The sequence below is a fragment of the Lepidochelys kempii genome, chromosome 11 (genome assembly GCF_965140285.1).
Source record: "Lepidochelys kempii isolate rLepKem1 chromosome 11, rLepKem1.hap1, whole genome shotgun sequence".
NCBI classification, from domain to species: Eukaryota; Metazoa; Chordata; order Testudines; family Cheloniidae; genus Lepidochelys; species Lepidochelys kempii.
In genome coordinates, this window is record NC_136390.1 from 57,080,120 (window position 1) to 57,097,253 (window position 17,134).

General features: G+C 39.9%; 1 protein-coding gene across 3 annotated transcripts; it reads left to right on the forward strand.

Moving 5' to 3' along the window:
* The first annotated feature begins 1,018 nt into the window (after nucleotides 1-1,018).
* Nucleotides 1,019-15,002, forward strand: MOB4 (MOB family member 4, phocein). 3 transcript variants are annotated; one of them, XM_073306311.2, is made up of 8 exons: nucleotides 1,019-1,230; nucleotides 2,560-2,622; nucleotides 3,177-3,277; nucleotides 5,137-5,179; nucleotides 5,464-5,550; nucleotides 8,819-8,898; nucleotides 9,888-9,999; nucleotides 11,180-15,002. In XM_073306311.2, the coding sequence occupies exons 1-8, from the start codon at nucleotides 1,171-1,173 to the stop codon at nucleotides 11,309-11,311; spliced, it is 678 nt and encodes a 225-aa protein (XP_073162412.1). In that variant the 5' UTR covers nucleotides 1,019-1,170; the 3' UTR covers nucleotides 11,312-15,002. The 3 variants fall into 3 exon arrangements, with proteins under 3 accessions (XP_073162412.1, XP_073162410.1, XP_073162409.1); XM_073306309.2 differs by lacking the exon at nucleotides 1,019-1,230 and adding an exon at nucleotides 1,577-1,678; XM_073306308.1 differs by lacking the exon at nucleotides 1,019-1,230 and adding an exon at nucleotides 1,701-1,913.
* Nucleotides 15,003-17,134: the final 2,132 nt, after the last annotated feature.

The window sequence follows — 17,134 nt, forward strand, 5'->3', positions numbered from 1 at the left end:
GCCCGCAATGCTATATTTCTGCACATAAAGACGTCTTGTTTTCAAACAACAATCTGGTTAGCTTACTAGCCTTTGGGTGCCAAGTTCACATCGGATAAAAGTAAGTATAACTTATTTTGTGGGAAGTTGTATGGTATTTCATGGAAGCTCTATGGCATGTGTTAGCCAGGAGGTCAGACTAGACGATGACAGTAGTCTCTTCTGGCCTAAGAATCTATGAATCCTACTAATTATTTTTGTGAGGCCAGGATCTTTTCTTAGGTAAAACTCCCTCATGCAGGTGTTTTGAGGCCATGTGTTCCTATCAGGTGACATGTAACTGAAGGGCAAACAGAGGGGAACGTTTCTAAGACACCATGAATTTTCCTCTTGAGGAAAGTCAGAAAGGGGAAGCCATATTCCTTACCAACTATCTAAATACAAGCCCTGTAAGCACCAAGATAGGGACAAGATAGCTTTTCCTTGTGGTGTGGACTGGTCCAAGGATTACTTTTTATGAAAGAGAATCTCTGATTGGCGATGATGGTCTCCCCCAAGTCCTTAAGAGTTGTGACCCACCCTTGCTGAGAGGGCTCCAGGGCAATTCTGAGTGGCCTGAGAGGCCAGGGACACTGTACCTGCCCCCTCCCCCCGGCTCTGAACCCGGGCCAAGTGCGGGCCTGCAGGCTGGGGGTGGCTGTGCACAACATGGGGGAGATCAGACGGGCAGGGGCCGTATTTGCTATGGGGCAAGGGGCAGTTGCCTCCTGACTTTCCCTAGGTCTAGTTGCACCGCCCCCCGGCCCGTCCCCTCACGGAGAGCCAGACCCCGCCAAGGCCCCTGGAGACCCCGCCCACACCCCCCAGACAGCTCGCTCGCTCCCGCCCTCCGCGCGCACAGCGGGCGCACCACTGGGCACCGCCCCCCGCCTCTAGGGGGTTGTTCTAGCTGCCGCTGCCACTCCCGCCTCCTCGCCGGCTCTTCCTCCTGCCTCCCTCCTCGCGGAAGCTGTTTCACTCACAACCCTGCCCCCCCCCCCCTTTCTGGGCGTCACGCAGGCTGTTCCATCTTCTTCCCACCCTCCCCACCACCAGCTGTTCCCGAACCTCCCTCCCTCTGCTCCCGCCGCGCCTGTTCCTCCCACTCTTCGTCAGTGGCTGCCGCATCCGGGTCCTGGCGCCGCTGTCACTATGGTCATGGCGGAGGGGACGGCTGTGCTGAGGCGGAACAGGCCGGGCACCAAGGCCCAGGTGAGGCGCCGCGCCCCAGCCGCCTCCTGCCCGCGCGGGGCTTGGGGCTGGCAGCAGCGGGCGGGCTGGGCCTGCTCGGCCGCCGCGCTCACGCGGGCTGGAGCCGGCGCGGTCGGTCCCGTCCCGGCGCGGAGCCGCTGGGCCTCCTCGGCCCCGTGCGGGGCGCCAGTGGCGGGCGGGCGGGGGGGTGCGGGGTTGGGCGGCGCCCGCGCTGGCCGGGGCTGGGCCGGGCGGCCCGCAGCGGGCTCTGGCCACCCGCTGCCGCGCTGGGCCCGGCTCGCCTGGTAGGGACCCGCGCTCGGGTTGTCACCGGAGCCGGGCAGCTCCGGGCTGCTCCCCGCCCGGCTGGTGCTGCTCGCCTCGCTCCGGCTGCCCCGGCCGGGGCTGGTAGCGCTTCTCGCCGCCCTGGGGGGCCTGGGTGTGGATTCCCCCTGCCCGCCTGGCGGGGGTGAGTCTGTTCCGTGTTTACCCCTGTCGGTAAAGGTGTTTTCTCCGCTGGGATTGACCGGGAGTCCCCCTCCCAGGGACCTAGAGGTTCAGGAGTCTCCGGTCATAAAAAAAGAGTCCGAGTCGCTAAATGTCAGTGACTACATCTGAAGTAATCCTACACTTACGTGCATCTTTTCATCCTGATGGTGTGTGTGAATTACTTCACCAGCCACTGACAGGCAGCCACCTCTGAGGTGAAATTTTATACCTTTTTAACAGCAACTAGTAAAGTTACATAATGGTTTAGGATGGAAAATGAACAAAACATTCAGTCAGAAAAAAGCAGGTAGTATATTTGGTCCGATGAAGGAATAATAGCTAAGTGTCTTGGCGGAGTTAGGCTAACACCCCATCATAACAACCCAGAGGTGCTGCTGGAAGTACCACATTAGTCCTATCTTGCCGGTCAGTTGTGAAATCACTTTAATACCACTTCCTTTAGAACCCCGGACTTCTTTTTGGGGTCTCTAAGTATTAACCAGATCGAACTCTTCTTAGCATGTGAAAAGGAATGGAAGAGATGACATTTACAGTATTACAAGTCAAGCAAAGCTTTAGCTTTAATTTAAAGATATGAAATACCTTTGTGGTAGCTCCTTTATTGTAAGTTTCATATTTTGGTTCTTCGGAGGGTGAGCATCAGTCCCATATAGTCCTTCGCAACTTTGTCTGCTTCCTCTCTTTCTAGATGTAGTTTCCTGTTTGTTAGAACTGTAAAGATTATTTTTCTACAGCATGTTGAAGTTTCCTGATATTAAGCATTCAGAATTTGCTGCAAATGACATGCTGTCTTTTCCACCCTTTATTAAACTGGTTTAAATTTGGGTGTTTTTTCCATAGGATTTTTACAATTGGCCTGATGAATCCTTTGAAGAAATGGATAGCACACTAGCTGTTCAACAGGTATTTTTTGTTTTAATAAATATTTTTTCATGTGTTTAAGTTTAGTCACCCAAATCTTGTGACTTTTAGCAAGATGTAATCAACAGGGCACAGTCTCTTCTTGGTTGTGATATAAGTTGTACAAAAATAACTTCATAATTCCATAGAGAAATAGAAATCAGTGTACTGGTTAATACAGTAATTTTGTGCGTAGAAATCACGAGAATCCTGGTGTCCGGTTTCACCAGTTGAACAGGTTTTATTGCTACCTGGTAAAACTCACTGCTCCTCTTACCATTTCTCATTCAGGGAAGACGTTTTTCACACACTGTATTTTGGGATATTTGCTTTGTTACTTCTCCGCTATCGCTACTTTTTTTTTTGTCCTCTTACTTTGGTCCATCAACATAGCTGTTCACTTCCACCTAGACTAGACTAAAGAAATAAGTAGCTGTTATCCTTACTGTAGTGGCTAGTAGGTGTATATCAAAGTAGCTAGAGTTGTGGGGCAATCCTAAATATGGTGTCTTACTATCTTTAAATAACTTTCAGAAATTATTACTTTTTCTTCTCAGTATATCCAACAAAACATAAGGGCAGACTGTTCTAACATTGACAAAATCCTGGAACCTCCTGAAGGGCAAGATGAAGGTGTATGGAAGTACGAACATTTACGGTAAGAATTCATGTTTTGTCAAAATGTAGAATCAGGAAACCCAACCCATTGATTAGCAGTAGTAATGAATCATAATAGTCTGAATCTCATAGACTCTAAATATTTTTGTTTATGACTGAAAGAAAAAAAACTCTACAAGAGCAAAACTTTGTACTATTAAACATCTTAGAATTATGTATTAGTAATAGATTTGTAGTCTTAAAAATGGAATTTATTTGCTCCTTTTCTAATTACCAAGTTCACTGTTGTGAGCATTCCCTTAAACTCCCTTTTGCTTTTAAAAGTTTGTGATATCAACTTACGTGTGTGTTTGTCTTCTTTTAAATAAATCTTTGCAGTTCATTTCTAGAACTATGTCAGTATGGACTGAAAGGACAGCCATGAGTTTCCATAGCACCTCCTTCCATCAATCTCATCAATTCCTTACTTTCGCTTACTAAAATATGAATATTGTCATCATTAGATGCTCTCCAGAATAGCTGTTAGTCATGAGGCCTGTTTTTAACAAACTGAAAGAAAATATTTTTTGCAGTAAACATGTTCTCTGTTTTTATTGCAGTCACTATCAGAGAAATCTTGACAATTTTTCTGGCCTTCTCTTTATGTCTGTTAGCTGTTATAATACATTGGTTAAGCTGGCTACCTAGATGCCTTTTATGTTTCCAAACTGTCCTTGTCACTGAAAGTATTTATTTTATTATAGTACAGACTCAATATTCTGCTAACTGATATTTCCACCCTTATTCCTGCTTTGGTTTTTACATCACTTTGCTAAGATTAGTGTCCTGGCATTCTGAAAAAAATCAGTTTTTTCCTTAGTTTGACTGTCTTGTCAGTCCATCACCATACATTTTGAAGGGTAAGAATAGTTTTAAGTTAGTGCCTCCCAATGAGAGTTAGGCACGTAGGTTCTTTTAAAAATCCTACTAGGCACCTAAATACCTTTAAAAATGTGGCACTTGGGAGCCTAAGTCCCAATGATTTTTAATGAGATGTAGCCTCTTAAGTGCCTATATTTCTTTTGAAAATGGGACTGAGGTGGCTAAGTTAGTCACTTCTGAAAATTTTACCCTGCCTCCTCTGAAGCGTTAAACCTTCTCTAAACCGTCTGCTAGCGTATGCCTGAGAGTGAGGCAAGCAGCAGCTTCCACACATAGCCTCACTGCATTACACCTCAACTCTGGCTGACTTAAAGAGAGGTACTCCTGGAGGTCTCGGTAGTATTCTCTTGAGCATTTGGGGATGGCACTAAAGCCTCAGAATTAGACTTTCAGGATATATAGCATAGATAGGTTTGATCAGTTTGCACCTTATAATGTGTTTTTCTTCAGTGCATGTTTTAAGGGATTTTGCTTTTTTTTTTTTTTTTTCCTCCCCCTTCCTTAAACATGAATTGATATCAAAAGCAAATTTGTAAAATGTAGATTTTCCTAAGGGAGAAAATATTATTTTCCTAGTCTCTTCTATTGGAATACTGTTCAGTTTATCCTTTTTGACAAAGGAGAAAACTAGAATATAGTTGTATGAGTTCCTCTGAACGAATAATAAATTAAATTTTCTGACTTATCTTTTTGTATTCCTGTCCTCTTATAGTCTCCTCTTATTTTTTATTTTCTTCTTTGTATATTCTACAGATATGTCCACAGATTCTAAATATGTCATAGCTGCTGAAATTATTTTGAACATTGTTTACATTTGATCTCATTCCTCTTCTGCTTTCTACACCCCAGTCAATGTAATGTAATTGTTAAAAATGCTAGAGATGCATAAAACCGTTAGCTTTTATGACAAGTTGTTCTTTGTGTTAAAATGTTTCCATTAGGGGAACTGTTTTGACAATGCTGTATTTAAATTTCTAGACAATTCTGTCTTGAGCTCAATGGACTTGCTGTCAAGCTTCAGGTAACTCTCTTTTCTTGTTCTCTAATGTTTGTGTCAGAGACCAGGTTGTTTTTGTATTTTTAGATGTAATATTAGCTCGCAAAGCTTTGCAAACTTTTAGTTCACATTTTTTAGCCACCATGATTTTAGGAACATAGTTTTAGCATTCCAGAAGTCTTTAGTTGATCAGGTAGCTTTAAAATATTTTTCTGATTTTAAGGAATTGGGAGTTAAATTCTTTTCATAATGATTAAATCTTGCTTTCTCTGTTTGGTATTTTATTAACCGAACAACTGTTTCAACAGAGTGAATGCCACCCAGATACATGCACTCAGATGACAGCAACTGAACAATGGATTTTTCTTTGTGCAGCCCATAAAACGCCCAAAGAGGTAAGGAGGATATTTTTTGAAATATATCTGTAAAGGCCCATATTTTCTTCAGTGATCCATGCACCGAAGGGGCCGTCCGTGCATATCTTGTCTTAGTCAAATTGAAGGGATATGTGGGAATGCGACTTTCATAGCAGAACTCCCTGCTTGCTTCTCACATCCTCCGTAGTGACTCATAGGAGGCAGAAGAGCAGGGAACCAGCTGCTCTCCATAACAGTCTCATACAGATCCCTACTTCCCCCTCACCTTTTGTGTGGGAATCTGGAAGAGTAATATAGCTTTAATCTGTATTACATTTTCTCTGGTCACCTCCATAGTTGTTACTGGGCAGCAGAAAGGGATTTCTTTTTTATCAGATCGAGCTTTCTTTCTCTGCAGTTTCATGGAGTTGGAAGTCTTCCTCTCTTTCTCCCCGCCTCCCTGTGGACTCTCAAGTCCCTGCTCCTGGTGACAACTTGCAGGGAATTCTGCAATGGGAACCTCTGCATCTTCAGCTCCTCTGACACCCTCCTGTGGCTTTCTCCTTGCAAAGGGCCATTCTGGCCCTTGGATTTTGACCTTAGTTAGTTTTTGTGCAAATTTCGGTAGTAAGACTGTAGACTGCTGAGTAGTCTGACTTAATTTTTCTGTACTGGTGCATGAACAAGAATCAGTAACATTTAATGCATGCTTGGTAGGCCCTGGTATACAACTGTTCACATTACAACCATCATTATGTTGAGAGTCTTAGCAAAGAGATCAAGGACTAAGTAGTCATGGAGACTGCACTTTCTTCTCAGCCTTGGAGAAAGTTTCCTTTTTAGGGGTGGGTTGAGGCACTCAGGTGGGATGCTTTGGGGTGCTTGCCGTGCTATTGTATTAGCTGCTGTACAGATCAATAAAAATGCCTGTTCCATAGCTAGAAGTTCAACATCTTTCACCAGAAATAATGTGCACTGGGGGGGGAAACGTAATAAGCACATGATGACACCTTCCCTTTGAAGTAAGTGAAGAAAGAAGTTTGGGGGAGGTGGGAAACAAACTTTCTCAAACAGAAATGGAATTGGAAGTGAACATACAAAATCAGAAAAAGGGACCATCCAGAATCTTGGTTCGGGTTTTTAGTTTTTTCCTTTTCCTCACTGAAACTGACTTTTGTATGTTCTTAATAATTGGAAAGTAGTTAAGTGGCCAGGCTAAAACTGAATGAATATTACATGAGTTTACTTCTTATTTTCTACGTCCTCAAGCTAACAGTGTTTGTCATCTAAAATTCAGTACAGAATAATTATGGGGTATTGATGAGGAGATGGGAAATTGATATTTTGCTACCCGTTCATAGGTGTGTTGATATGTTTCACGTGTCCAGACCAACCAAGTTATCGTGTATTAGTTTGGAATACTTGTCACTCAGTCAATGAGATCTGTCATTAACCCTGCATGATTTAAACAGTTAAGTATGGGGATTTTAATTTTTCCATGGCTTGGTCTGCTACAGCACAGACCATGGGCTGGTTCCTTCTAGTATGTTGACAGGCACAATGATGACCAATCACAGCCAGGATTTTCACACTCTCCAGTTCTTTCTCTGCTTTTCCAGTTTGTCCTGCCTCGCTCTGAGCAACATGCAGGAATGTTGCCCTACTCTCCTCAAGAGAATTTTTCTAGCAGCTTGGAACACCCAGAGAAGGTTAAAATTGAGGGTGGGAAATACCACAGTTGTCCCTCTTGCACCATTGCATTAAGGATGTTGTGCGTTCACTTGAACTAGCTATCACAGGAGTCTGATTAGGAGACAACCTGGAACATCCAGGTGAAAAGATCTTTGCTCTGGTGGGAAAATCAGCACAAACTAGGGATAGGCTTCCTTCTCCAGGGGCCAGCCAATCTCATGACCGTGTGAGATGCCACGTGGATATTCAGCCTTGTCGAGGACACAGTCCTAAAGGGAGAGGCAGCTTCACAAACTGTGGAGTATTAGACTAGCCCTGTTAGCACCTCAAGAGCAGGTCAAAGGAGAGTGCGTCTTCAAATTCTGACCGGGTTGTAGAGTTATGTATTTGAATGTCCAAGCACATGGAACATTACCCAAGCTCCTGTCTGAGTCACCCAGTTGGTGAACTTGTATTTTCTTACCTTCAGAGTGGCTTTCCTGGTGGCTGTTGGTTTAGAGGATAGTAGAGCTGTCTGTCTTATCTGATCTCTCTTCATACCTAGTCTTCCATAATCATAGTGTGTTCCTTTAAAATTGTTCCAGTTGTTTTGCCCAAAGTCCTCCCCCCTTTAACTTAAACCAGATGAAGTGATTACGAGGTGAACTGCATTTTCGACCCCTTTCACTGCCTCTTGAGTATACCCCTCAGGTGACAGATGTTGTTACCTTCACCCTTCTTTGGGTGGATTCATGTGGTCCTACCACTGTTAGACTGGATCTTTCAGCTGCAGCCTCCCTGTTCACCAACTGTGTTAACCTGACAAACCCAACTGTATTTGGCACATGTAAGCCCTTTTTCCTTGGCAACCTGACAGCAGCTGATTTAAATGGACTCTAAAACAGCTTCTTCAAAACAAAGCATTATTTGTTCACCCCAAAGGTACATAGCATGCAGAGCAAAGGGATAAGTTCTATACACAGATTAAGGTTTAGATAAGGGGGAAAAAATATTTTCAAGCTCTAGTAAGTTCCATTCAGCCCAGTTATCTCCACATCTGGGTTGGGAGAAGCTTTGATTCTCATTCTTCCTCTCCTAGGTAGGGAGGGATTTATTGTAAGTTATTGGAGAAATGGGTGGAGCACAAGGAGTGGGAAGATCATGGACTCTGATCCTGCTTGTCAAAGCAACTGAGAAGCAGTCCATAATCTGCCCTCATGACTGAGCCATGGAAGCCAAACTAACTTGTAGGCGGTGGGATGAATTTTTTTTCTTTGGCAGTGTTCTTCCATTATAGAACTTCTGTCATGTCAGTTGCTAAAGAGCTAAAGTGCCACCGGACTCCTAGTTGCTAAAGAGACACTTAATTAGAACATCATCTACTCCTGTGCATATGCCCCATCTCCAAAACAAGCATCCTCCTGAAATAACGCAATAAGGGGTACTTGGAGCGATAAGTAATAAAACAAAGGAGACAGAGACAGCTCTAATGTGGGGGAAGTTTACTCAGACCCTTATAGAAACTCTGTAAAACTTCTGGAATTCAAAATGGCTATGTGATATATCAGACAATTCTGTGTAAAATATTATGTGTGATGCAGTGTCATACCTGTTTTCCCCTCCTAATATTTTTTAGTGTCCTGCTATAGACTACACCAGGCACACGCTTGATGGAGCTGCATGTCTTCTGAATAGCAATAAATATTTCCCCAGCAGGTAAAACTCCTAGAAGCATCATCTTTAATTTTTTTTGTGGGGAGGTGGGGTTGTTTTACATTCAGAAAATCTTGTTCATAGGTGGAACAAATCTGAAACAGTTTTTGGTAACGCAAATTGTTTTTCATGTATCTAGTAGAATAAAATACTGTATTGTTCATATACAGCATTACAGAATATGATGAAAAATACTAAATGTGGCAGCATGTCCACAGTTACTGTTGTTAAGTATGGGGAGAGGTCCTGCTTTTAGTGCTGCTCTGCCACCAGCTTGTTAGAGGTAAAACAGAGGTGTTTAAGGGAATATATTACCAATGCAATTTAATCAAGTTGGGTTTTTCAGTGTGGTCCAGGACTCTAGGTTTCTAGTGGGGAAAATCCCACCTCAAAGGAGGGAGGGAGTTGTGGTGGCTTAAGGTATTATTAGACCTGCTGTGCTGGGAAACCCACACCAAACTAGTGCAGTCCCAAAAGTGGACACCACTGTCTAGAAAGAGGCCTGGCCAAGGACATGCACAGATTCAGGTCCTCAGGTAGTCTCCATGCCAATTTATGGAAGCCTGGATGGAAAAGTAAAAGCTGTGTTTTCTGGGGAGGAGCATCCATGGAGCACAATGGTCCTGCTGGGGAAGGAGTGTGCAGTTTGCATCCCTCTGTGCTAGAAATGGGGAATCTAGCCCCTACTAGATTAATTTAAAAATTTGGCTCTCTGTGGGAAGAAGCCAATGTTTCTGCAATCAAAATACACAGTTTTAAATATGCAGAATGAGGCAACTTAATATTTTTACTAAAATCTTTCAAGAATAATGTTAACATTTAAATTCTGTAATCAGTCATCCACAAAACCTAACTCTTGGAATTTCAAGTGGGATCAATTAATCCAGTATAAACAACTAAAACTAAATACACAGGTGCACATGTGTATGTGTATATCTGTATTCAACTGGTAGATTTGTAAAACTAAGTACTGTATAACATTTGACTTACAGGGTTAGCATAAAGGAATCCTCTGTAGCCAAACTAGGATCAGTGTGCCGTAGGATTTACAGAATATTTTCCCATGCGTATTTTCATCATCGGCAGATATTTGATGAATATGAAGTAAGTAACTGACTACTTTGCATTTACTTTCATTAGTGCATTTACTAAAGTGATGCCACGCATTGTTCTTCTGCAGTTGTTACATATTTTCTTCTCTTAACACTTTCACTTCACATACCTCCTTAGCCAAGGAAAGTACAGTTCATAATAGATTACATGTATATAAGAATTATGTGAAGTTTCACATGAATGACTTTGGTCTTCAAACTAAGCAATTTCATTTGTGCTTTTTTAATCCTGTTTATTATAGTTCTCCTAAATTGGGTAGAAGTTCACTATACAGAAGCAGAAAGCTTTACAAGAACTTTAATACCGTCAGTTCAATGACACTTGTTATGAAAATTGCTTGCCTTTGAGTGTTACAGGAAACCCATAGGATTATTATCATTAAAAGTAGAGAAATATTTTTTCAGTTTACTTTATCCATTTGACAGCACTTGTGTACAGTCAGTTACTTGTTTGTGTATATCTTTCACATAGTAGTAGAGGAAACATTTTAACAGTTGAGAAGTCTGATGCTAAAGCCACAGACTCAACAGGGATCTCAGGGGCATATATGGTACTTGTAACTATTTTTTTTAACTGACTAGAGTCAGGAATGGAGGGCTTAGAGGTGTGAATGGTAGTAAAAACATGGGTAAGGACTAGCATGGGGAGGAGCACAGTGGGTGCAAATTCCACTGGAGCCTGTGGACTCTAGTAGCAGCTAAAGAATGGCTCAGCTCACTGTTTAGTTGGGGTGTATATGTGTGGTGGGGGAGGGATTTAATTACCACAGGTAGGCACCTATATACAGCTTTTGTTAGGGCTTTGCATAGTGAACCAGGATATAGTTGACACAGAATTGCTTATCTGATTTCATCCTCGTTATAGTGGGACTTGAATATTTTTAACACTGTGTGTTATGAAAATAAAGCTTAAATAGGTCCTTGTGTCCACTCTTATGAATATAAAAGTGGGAAATAAAACTATTTTACTAATGGATTCCTTGTGGTATTATTATTTAGTTGTAAACCACCCAATGTTCCTAAAACTTACAAAACCAAGGGGACAATTTATTTATGCTCCAGGATTTTTATGATAAATTTCCCACAATTCTGTTTGAAATATTCCCTTCTCTTATATGTCATAATGCATTTTATTTTATATTGGAATTTAAATATTTTTTTTCCATCCTCAGAATGAAACCTTTTTGTGTCACCGGTTCACTAAATTTGTGATGAAATATAATTTGATGTCCAAGGATAACCTGATTGTACCAATTTTGGAAGAGGAGGTGCAGAATTCAGTGTCTGGGGAAAGTGAGGCATGATGGGAATTGTGGTACAGAAAGCAACTGTACTGAACACACAATTGACATTATGTACTGTATATATCATTTTAGACACTTCAATCATGTATCCTTATTATAGCTTTGTTTAGTATACTTTTTGTATGCTGTGTGCATTGCCTTTTAATATGGGAAATACTTTAAGTTATTCATGAACTGTATAGTCATCAATGTGGCACTCATGGTTTTTAAATAAAATTAGTATTATCTGTTTATAATACCTGTTAATAAAATAATTACAGTTGTGTAAAATTGCTGCTAAACAATCATTGGATCACAATCCTCAAATGTGTCTGATTAAAAAGATAGGTGAGACTAAGGTTTCACACAAGCTATTTTCTAATGAAATAGCAATGTTAGCCTTAGTTCTGAGTTTAATACGTACCTTAAATTTAGAATCCTGCAGGAAGGTCCTTGTAATGTAGCTTATTCCTAATTTTAGCTCTTACTTTTTAAAAAATAACTCATTTGTTTCTAAGTTTTACTTCTACTTTTGGGCGTGAGTATATAGTATCAACTATTCTTGTATGTGTATATCCAAATATTAAACACAACTACAGTATTAGTAATACCAAAAGGATAACTTTACTATGCTACCAAAAGTATATTTTTGATCTAATGAGAGACAGTTGTGTACTTTCTGGACTTGCCTTTCTGTAACAGTAGAGGCCTGTATACATCATGGAAGTGATGTGTTGAGTCTTAAGGCAAGGAAAGATTATTTTTTCTTGTGAAAGTCCTCCACTTTCGTTCCTCCCTGACTTCTCAAAAGAATAGCAGTGGCTGAAAATAACTTTTCCTCTTGCCTGTAGTAAGGTACTTAGTGGTTTTATACCTGTGCATATCTATAGTAACTGCTTACAGATTATACCTCACAATGTTCATATTACACTACAGAACAATGTACTAGCATAGTCTTGTTTATAGTCTTAGCAAAAAAATTGAACTCTAGCCTTGCAATACTTTGATTCACGTTGAGAGTATGACTAACCGTGTGCTTTCATCCATTCACCTGGATTGTATCCACTGAGGTGAAGTGCATCCATAGTTGGAGTCGTTTGCAGATTTGCAATAACTCACAAGTTCCATGAGTGCTGCTTAATGGTGTTGAACTGTCCAGAATTTGATTAGAATTAAATGTTTTAAAGACTATTCTAGCAGACTTATTGTTAATGGTGTACATCAATGAAGAGAATCTAAAAGCACTAGCAGTGTTCTTTTATTAAATGGATCTTGCCTAGATAAAGTTAGTTTTGTGGCTTCTTCACATAGTAGAGACTTATATTGTCATGGGCCTGTTTATGTATTGAAACAGGTTAAAGTGTTGGCCTTAGTGGGCCAAGCCATTTATCTAAACTATACCTCCTCTTGAAGGTGTGTTTACCTGGGAATGAGAGCTAATTTATTTTTGAATAGTAATTTCTTCAAAATATACTGAACATGCCTTAAGTATTAAATACAAAATATTACAAGTCAAGTATACCCTAAGCAACTGTACCATCTGGATATAAAATGAGAACATGGAGAGAGAGAGGTTTTAAAGTGCTTATACAGTGCTGCCTTCCTGGGCAGATATTTTTGTGTGTTTTCATTTTTAAAATTGTATTTAATGGTCAGCAGGGTCACTGCATCAGATGCGCTCTTAGTGACTAGCTTTAGCTATTGTGTTTGTACACTTGAGGTTTATCTTATACAGGTCAGATGACTTGATTTGATATCTTGAAATTTGTACTGAGGGTAGAGGATTACACTTTGGAGGTAATAAGATGTATTTAGCTTTGTAACAATCTGCTGTTGCAAGATAGACCCTAGGACATTTCTGTTGTACAGCCACTTTGACAAACTTACATTGGCCTGGGACAGGCAAAAAGCTGGTGCTCTTCACTACTAAACATTTTTTGTAAAATTGAAGATAGTGGAATGGTGCTCAGAACTTCATTAACACCTTAAACTTCTCTCTTCCCCTTCTCTCATGCTTTGAGTTCTAGTAAAAGCCTCCAGTACTGTTAATCTTGTTTGTTCTCATTCACATAATTAATATGTCATACTGTAAAGTTGACTCACTGTACTATCTAAGCTGAATATAAACGGCCTCAGTGAAACACTGCTTATATTTTCCTTGCTACTGTTTAGTACTGTTTAAGTACTCAGACAGTGTACATACATGAACCTGAGTGGTACCACAAAACTTTAGTTAGCCTAAGCAAACCATTGATTTGGTTAGTAAATATTTTAATGGTTTCACTTACAAATTTGCATTCTACATAATAGGGAAATTGAGCTACATTTGACTTCTGAATTAAGTTTTAAAACCAAGTGGCTAAAATTAAAAAAAATTCTTTTTCCATACCAATATATTTTGCTAAATGATTCATTCTCCCCCCACCCCCCTTTCTTCCAAGAATACAGATAACTGGATATTTCATGCTTTGTAGAGTAAGTTCTGCGCTCTCTCATTTCTGGATACAAAATAGATTTTGAGCTCAAATAATATTCCTTGTTTAAGAATGTAGAAATGTTACTCTTCCCAGAGGCTGGGGCTAGAATTTGCATTTATGCCCTGTCTTGCTTCAGTAAAGAGCTAAATGATTCAAGAATACAAAGAAGGGTAAGGAAATTCCTTTCATAGACCACCTCCCTAGACATTATTAATACAAACATCTAAATAAGTGGCCTGATTATAAGCAAAGGACAGCTTTCAGTGTTTTTCCCTGAACGATCTGTCTCTTCTGATTCATGGTTTGATTTGTATTACTTAGCCACAGTAATTCTGCTTGTCAACATTAAACAGATACTAAGAGATTTTAATTCAAAATGTCATGCCAGTTTTCTGTTTGGACAAAACAAATCAGTATTGAAAATCAAAATTCCAGCTATCCCTTCCATGCTGTGGACTAAGCAGCTGGGAATTGTTAAAACGGCAACCTGAACTACTCTTTTGCTCAGAAGAGGAAATGTACCAAATATAAATAAAATAACTAGTGTTTGATAGAGTTTAGAAATCTAATCAAACTCCTGCTTTGTTTTATGCACCATAAAAATTGTTAAAGGGAAAAATTATAGCTTGATACGAGATCTCATCTCCTCCTCAGTCTGAGTGGCATAAACTACTGTGATCTAAGTAAGCCAAAACTTTCAGTTCTAGCCAAACATAATTAAGAAAAACTGATAGCTGAATTGGTGTAGTTGCCTCTAATACTAAGAAACTCCCAGTCCCAAATACAAAAAGGACCTCAACTTTACAAAGAAGCCACTAAAAATCTGGTTATGTATATCGCACCTGAACTGCGGGAGGTGTTGGGATTTTTTTTACACAGGAGGTATTCACAAATTGTAGTGAGAATGAATCAGTTATATCTATGTGATGGACACAGTAGACCATTATGTTTAGACTCGTACATGACCAGAAATTCTATATGTGGACAGGAAATAACTTAGGAATTGAAAATGTAAGATCTTTAGAAGTTTATGAACAGTCTAATTATATCCCAAACATCTACTTTTAATAGTTTTTAGTGTATTTCTGTTATGGTGTACAGACAAGGGACCCATTTGTAGCTCACACATGTAAAGTCAAATTCCTGTTTTGACACTGTGTAATCAAGTTAGTTACTTGACTTTTGTTTGGAGAATTAATCCATGTGCCAGTAAATAATTCCAGCTTGATTCTTAATACTATTTCAGTAATTTTGTAAATACTGTACTAGTTCAAATAAGAGAACATATGTTGTCTACCTGATAAAGATATAAATTACACATAAACTGGAGTATGAATATGAAAAATTAGTGACTTGCCAGTAGTCTTAGTCTTCCTGATTAAGTTTGTAAAGCAACAAGAACTGTCTCCCATATTGAGACAGATGCTGGTTCTAGTATTTATAAGGAGTGGGTATTATCTTAATGCAATTGTCCCTTTTGAAATCTATCACTTCATCCAAAACTATGAATTTAAAAGTATGTTTTTTCACTTTAGTGCATGGATGGCTTTAAGTCTCCTTACTTATACATGAATGAACATTAAAATGCAATAAGAAGCTATTTAAATGGGCCTAATAAATATTCTCAAAAGGTACTGCATATAGTAGTGCTAAGGGTGATTAATACACTGAAGATTTAGCTTCAGTCAAAGATCAGATTTGCTTGTACAGGCCCCACCTGAAAGAGAGAGGCAGGGTTTTGTGTTCTCAGGTGCTGGCAGCCAGAATACCAGCCTTCTGACACATTTTCCTTCTATGGGATAAAGCTGTGCCTCTCAACCTCTGAAATGGAAATAAAATCTCACCGCTGCCTGAGTTTGACTTGGTTTATACTGTATTTTAATCTTGTGTTTCAATGAAGGTTTAGTCAGAGAGACAGTTCCAACTTTAACTTAACCCTTTTGGGGGGAGGGAAGTACATTTTTAGGTAGAGATGTGTGAATCCTAAGTATAGTTCAATTCCCATAAAATCTTTAAGAAAAAAAAATACAAAATATATGCAATGTTCATTGGTTATGGGGAGATGAGGAAAAATGGAGAAATCCATAACAGAAAATACTAAATAGAAACAGTGACAAGAAATAACGTGGATGGCAGATGAAAAGAGCAGCGAGGAAGGGAGCATTTGAGACAGATCCATTCTCACCGGAATTCTAATTTGGAGAGTAGAATACATCTTGAGAATGTGTGATTGACTGCACCTGTATGACAACATTTGTGACCAGGAAGGAATGTTAAGTGTAATTTAAATAATCCAGTTTATTATTTCATGAAATGAAAAACATGTAGACTTTGCTGATTCTGAAAATACATTGACACAAAATTTGTCTCATTCAAGGTTGTAAAAATATACTCCTAAAGTTGAGTTCCTACATCCTTACTAAGGCACTTGAATAAATTGCCTCATGTTTAAAAAGTGATCAGCACTCTATCACTCTTATTCACTGAGGGGAGTTGTTGGTTGCTTAGTAATTTTGATCCCACTGTTTAGGCATCTAGCTTTTTGAAAGGGCCCATATTAATAGTCATTGCTGTCTTTAAGCTCTTTTTGGTGAAGTATGGTGCATTTTATGGGTTAAATGTTCAAAGCTATTCTTTTGTATACATGTAAAGCCATTTGTATGCACAAATCAAGTAGTCACACATTTAACTATACAATTCACAAATGCTAAATTGAGACCTACCTATATAATCACATACATATGTAAAATCTGCTAGAGCAATTTGGAAGGCACTTTTGAAAACTTGTCTCTTAACGTCAGCTGATTACTCTTTGAAAAAAGTTTGTTTTAAATAATGATGTGTGAATTAAGTTATGAAAACTTGCACAGGGACATCACAGAGTCCTATTTCTGCTAGTATAATGCACAGACACCTGCAGTGTAAGGTGCCTACCGCCTAGCAATATGCTTCAGCCCTGAACTGGTGGGGGTCATCTCATACAATGAGAAGATAATCCATGTGCATTCAATCCTTGCATTTCTTCTGAAACTGCCAAAAAGGTTGCCAAATAGTTCCACCTTTGGCACTTGTTTTATTTTGTGGCTCATTAATTGGGAGCTGCCATATTAAGCAATATTATGCTATACAGTACCTTTCACCCAAAAATCTCAAGAGACCACGTGAAGGAAAATGAAGCTCCAGTGAGTTTTCTTGCTTTGCTGTCTCCCTCGCTCACCTGATGTCTAGACTAAGACCTGGATTCATACAGAGTTGCTGTCACTAGGTTTATTTCCTTTAGTACTGACTTAAATTCATCATGGTTCTGGAGTTCATTAGGTCATTGTGGGTCTAAGTATATTGTTCCCAATGAGGGCTCAAGGCCGGC

Excerpts from the sequence above, each read along its gene's own strand:
- MOB4 (XM_073306311.2), top strand. The coding sequence starts at position 1,171 with ATGGTCATGGCGGAGGGGACGGCTGTGCTGAGGCGGAACAGGCCGGGC. Across the intron at positions 1,231-2,559 it reads GGCCGGGCACCAAGGCCCAG|GATTTTTACAATTGGCCTGA; the intron begins GTGAGGCGCCGC and ends TTTTTTCCATAG. Across the intron at positions 5,180-5,463 it reads GACTTGCTGTCAAGCTTCAG|AGTGAATGCCACCCAGATAC; the intron begins GTAACTCTCTTT and ends CTGTTTCAACAG.